General features: G+C 39.6%; 1 protein-coding gene across 1 annotated transcript; it reads right to left on the minus strand.

Moving 5' to 3' along the window:
* Positions 1-921: 921 nt before the first annotated feature.
* On the minus strand, positions 922-2,925 carry LOC149243162 (uncharacterized). Its single transcript, XM_089371138.1, has 3 exons — positions 1,404-2,925; positions 1,162-1,322; positions 922-1,031 (listed from the first exon to the last, which is right to left on the minus strand). Exons 1-3 carry the CDS (start codon positions 2,615-2,617, stop codon positions 922-924), a joined length of 1,485 nt encoding a protein of 494 aa, XP_089227264.1. The 5' UTR covers positions 2,618-2,925.
* Between the last annotated feature and the right edge of the window lie 888 nt (positions 2,926-3,813).

Below are 3,813 nucleotides of genomic sequence, written 5' to 3' on the forward strand. Positions count from 1 at the left end.
TAGTAAATTGATAGGGGGTTTGATTTGATGATTTGTGGGGTTTTTTAATGGAATGACGGGGCTTTTCTGGGCTGCATGGGCAAAATCACAGCTTCAAACAGAGAAATATAATGACTACACAGGTTATCAACTGAGGCAAGGTAGGCATGCAATTTAACACCAAATCTGGTTTCAAATGGGATGGCAAGACTGGTGAGGAGCTAAGGAGGGCAGACAATAACTCTGAATCCTCCTTAAACAGTAGAAAACATCGAATGTGAACAAACTTATAGGAGGAGCATATAATACTATGAATTCCTACCTAATCTCTTCATTTGTTCAGCTTGAAAGGGTCATGAAATGAAATGGAACATACTGATTACATATGAGACAAAGGGAAAAACTTATGCTAAATCAACATACCACATGAATCTCAGCAAACAGAGCTTTGAAATTCCATTAAATTCTCTGCAGAAAACTGTACATACAAAGCTCTCTGCTTCTCCAGCAGCTCCCAGCGCTCAGAAAAACTCCCTCTCTCCTCTCTCTTACTCACTCTTACAAATGAATTTTTTAATACAATAAGTCAAACTACTGCCCAAAAAAAGGGCGCTGTTTAAACGAACCTCACAAAAATATCAAACAAACTATAGCTGGGGAAAAACAAGTCGACCCCAAGATGAGGGATTTGTTTTATTATCCTTATTAACAAAATAAACTAAAAATAATCAGCTCTTTCCTGAAGGGAGAATGGCGCTCTTTCCACTGAATTTTGTTGATGGTTTGGCTAAGTTTGAGGCAAATCTGGTGAATAGGTGGCATTACAGGTGTCCTTCCCTTTGCTAAAAATAACATAGGCAATCGAAATCTTATTCTCTGCTGCTAGGTGTTCAATCGTCCTTTTTTAAGTTTCATTCACATCTGGAAAGTATATCTTCAAACTTATTTCATGCCTATTTCTGCGCTTTGACGTAATGGCTGCTTACTTTTTCCTCCTGTCATGTGTGACTCAAATTTGAGATCAATAATTTCAATGGCGCCATCACCTCTTGCTGCATATTAGAATCACCATCCTCAGTCCCATACTGGTTGAATGATGAATGCTTATAACTTAGTGCTTTTCTCAAGTGATTATCCCAAATGATTGTTATAATGCATTTTTATCCCAATTATTTCTTTCACATTCTCCATTTGACAGATTGCACTTGTGCAGGTATACTGTGGGAAGAAAAACACCAGAGCCAACACGTGATATTTGCGCTGCTGATTTTGGTCCAAAAGCTCGGATATGGATGCGGTTCCCTTCAATGACATCGATGAGATCATCAATAGTGGCATCTTCCCTGAACAATACCTCAGCATTTGATAACAGAGTTTTTCGTTAACATGTGTTAATGCCATTGTGCTGTTGAAGGAAATGTCACCAGTCTTTTTCCTCTTGAAATGCATGCGATTGCATGTTGGGTAATGCTTTGCCTTTTTCAAGTAGCTCTGAGACAGCATTCTGTCCATAACAAACTGCAACGGAAGCTACTTCTAAACTGGTGGATTGAGCCTGCGCTTTTTGCTTTGATTTCCGTATCTTTTTCATCTCCTTTGCTTTAGCTTTCGTTTGGCATCTCTCCGCCTTTTTAAGAGCCATTTCATTGTAACGCCGCAGAGAAGCCCCGCCAGACTTTGGAGCTCTCCTAGTTGAATCTTTGCTTGATTGCCTGCCACCTGCGTTTGCCCTTACTACATACCTGTGGTAAGTTTTGTGAGATAAAATATTATTTCCATCAAAAACACAACCAGCGAAATGTCCTCCACTTGCAAGCAACACAACCCTCAAGTTTTTCTGATCTCGAGATTCTTTAACCAAGGATTGCAACCTCGCAATCACCTCCTTGTCAGCCAAAGCTAAACCCTTAGCATCATTCTCTTTGACCATAGAGTTGTTATGTTCAGGAAGTAGATCCTCTCTGTCACCCAAAAACAAACTTTTCCAAATTGAGACAATTTCTCCAGACTGTAGGGATATTAAAATCTGGTTTTTCATATTCATGGATCTATTCACAGACTCGGTTTGAGTTTGCCAGCCACAAGTGATAGGATCATCCGACTCTTCATCTGATCCAGAAATACTAGAAATGTCATCATCTTTCAAAAATGTTCCCTGTGCTACTTCCTCAAATTCATCTTCATTGAGAGGACCTCTTCCAATAATTCTCCGTGAATTGACTGATGCAATAGCTTCTGACACCTGAGCTCTTAGATTTTCTTCCAAATTAGGAATACATTCTGCCATGCACATGCCATCAACCCAAACTGGAAGTGTGACATCTTCAATGTCAAATAACTCCTTCAATGTTTTTGACGCAACTAACTTTAGCTGTGGAGAAGATGGCATTTCAGATTGTCTTTTCCTTACAGGAAATATGACCTGTAAGAATATCTGCAGGCGGTGTTTCAATGGATACCCAACCAGAATATTGCTTAAATCAAGGTCCAAAAGGGGAACAGCAAACTTCACCGCATCTGGCCTCTCAATTCCAGATAACAAACAAATCTCCAGTCCCTCCCTAGGAATAATGGTGCTGATTTCAAATTTCAATCTGGGATCATCTAGTTCCTCAACACGCTTCCTTTGATAACCCATGTACAAATTCCTTAATTCAAGAATGAGTCGCAAAAGCCCTGATGGGTCTTTAATTTTCTAGTCACAAAAAATGTCCCAAATTGACTGAGATGTTTCTTGACCTTCACCTGTAAAGGAAAGGGGCTGAAAGCTATCATCATCCAGTCCAAAGATGATATCCGGTGCAGCCCAAGGGTATTGAGAATTATATATTACATCCCATTTAATGTAATCAAGACAACATGGTAAAAGTAAGGTGAAGCGATCTGCATAGCGTGCATTTCTTGAACCATAGGAAACTTGCTCAACCTCAATAAAATAATCTTTTGGTGTATGAAACCAGGCTGTAAGGCGTGCAGAGCGCTGCTTGTCCTCCCCAATCCCGGGCAAATAGTCACGTAAGCATTCTTCACCCTTATGTGAAGCACAGAGAGCTAAAAGTCTCAGCTTCTTCATCAAGATTATGTGAAGCACAGAGAGCTAAAAGAGATCCATACATGACTGAATCAAATTTCAAAACCATCCCTTTGAAATCCTCTAACAACTTGCAAGCTTTGGAATACCCATGTCGAGCTTTAACACAGCCTTTCCATGTTGCTTCATCCAATCAAAGAGCACATGAATCTCTTCACTGTCATCCAACTGCAATGGAGCTGTAACACCATAAAGACAACCAAAATATATACCTGCATTTTGCAATACCTGCTCTCCACAAAATATATTTAAATGATGCTTTGAAATTGTGTTTGTGCAGGTAGAAGTTTTTGAAGTTTGCTGCTGTCTTAAGAAGAGCTGAAGATAAATTACATAATTTGAAAAGCAACATTAATGATTTCTTCTTCAAAACCCTGTTTTGAAGAAGAATCAATCTCTGATATAAGACAGAGTCTAACATTGGCTCCATTTGGGATGGCAGCTGCAGCTTCCTGGAGGTGCCAAGAACCGCAGAACTTTGGTAGAGCAGACCAGTGCTTTATTCATTGGGCAATGGAGTCATCTTTCCAACAAATCAACACAGCTGAAGACTTATTTTCACACTGAAACTTAACTCAATCAAACTAAAAGCCAACTGAAACAAGACGCTGCCCCTGTGGCTGCTTATTTATTTACAAAACCTACTCTAATCTGCTGTACAAAGAATAGATCAAGTAATGCTAAAATGCCAAATTAACCACTCGAGTAAACCTGGAAATGATGCCGCTTGAGAATGTTGCCAC

Source organism: Pinus tabuliformis, chromosome 8, assembly GCF_031772625.1.
Source record: "Pinus tabuliformis cultivar Carrire ecotype Pingquan chromosome 8, CPIR1, whole genome shotgun sequence".
Classification (NCBI taxonomy): domain Eukaryota; kingdom Viridiplantae; phylum Streptophyta; class Pinopsida; order Pinales; family Pinaceae; genus Pinus; species Pinus tabuliformis.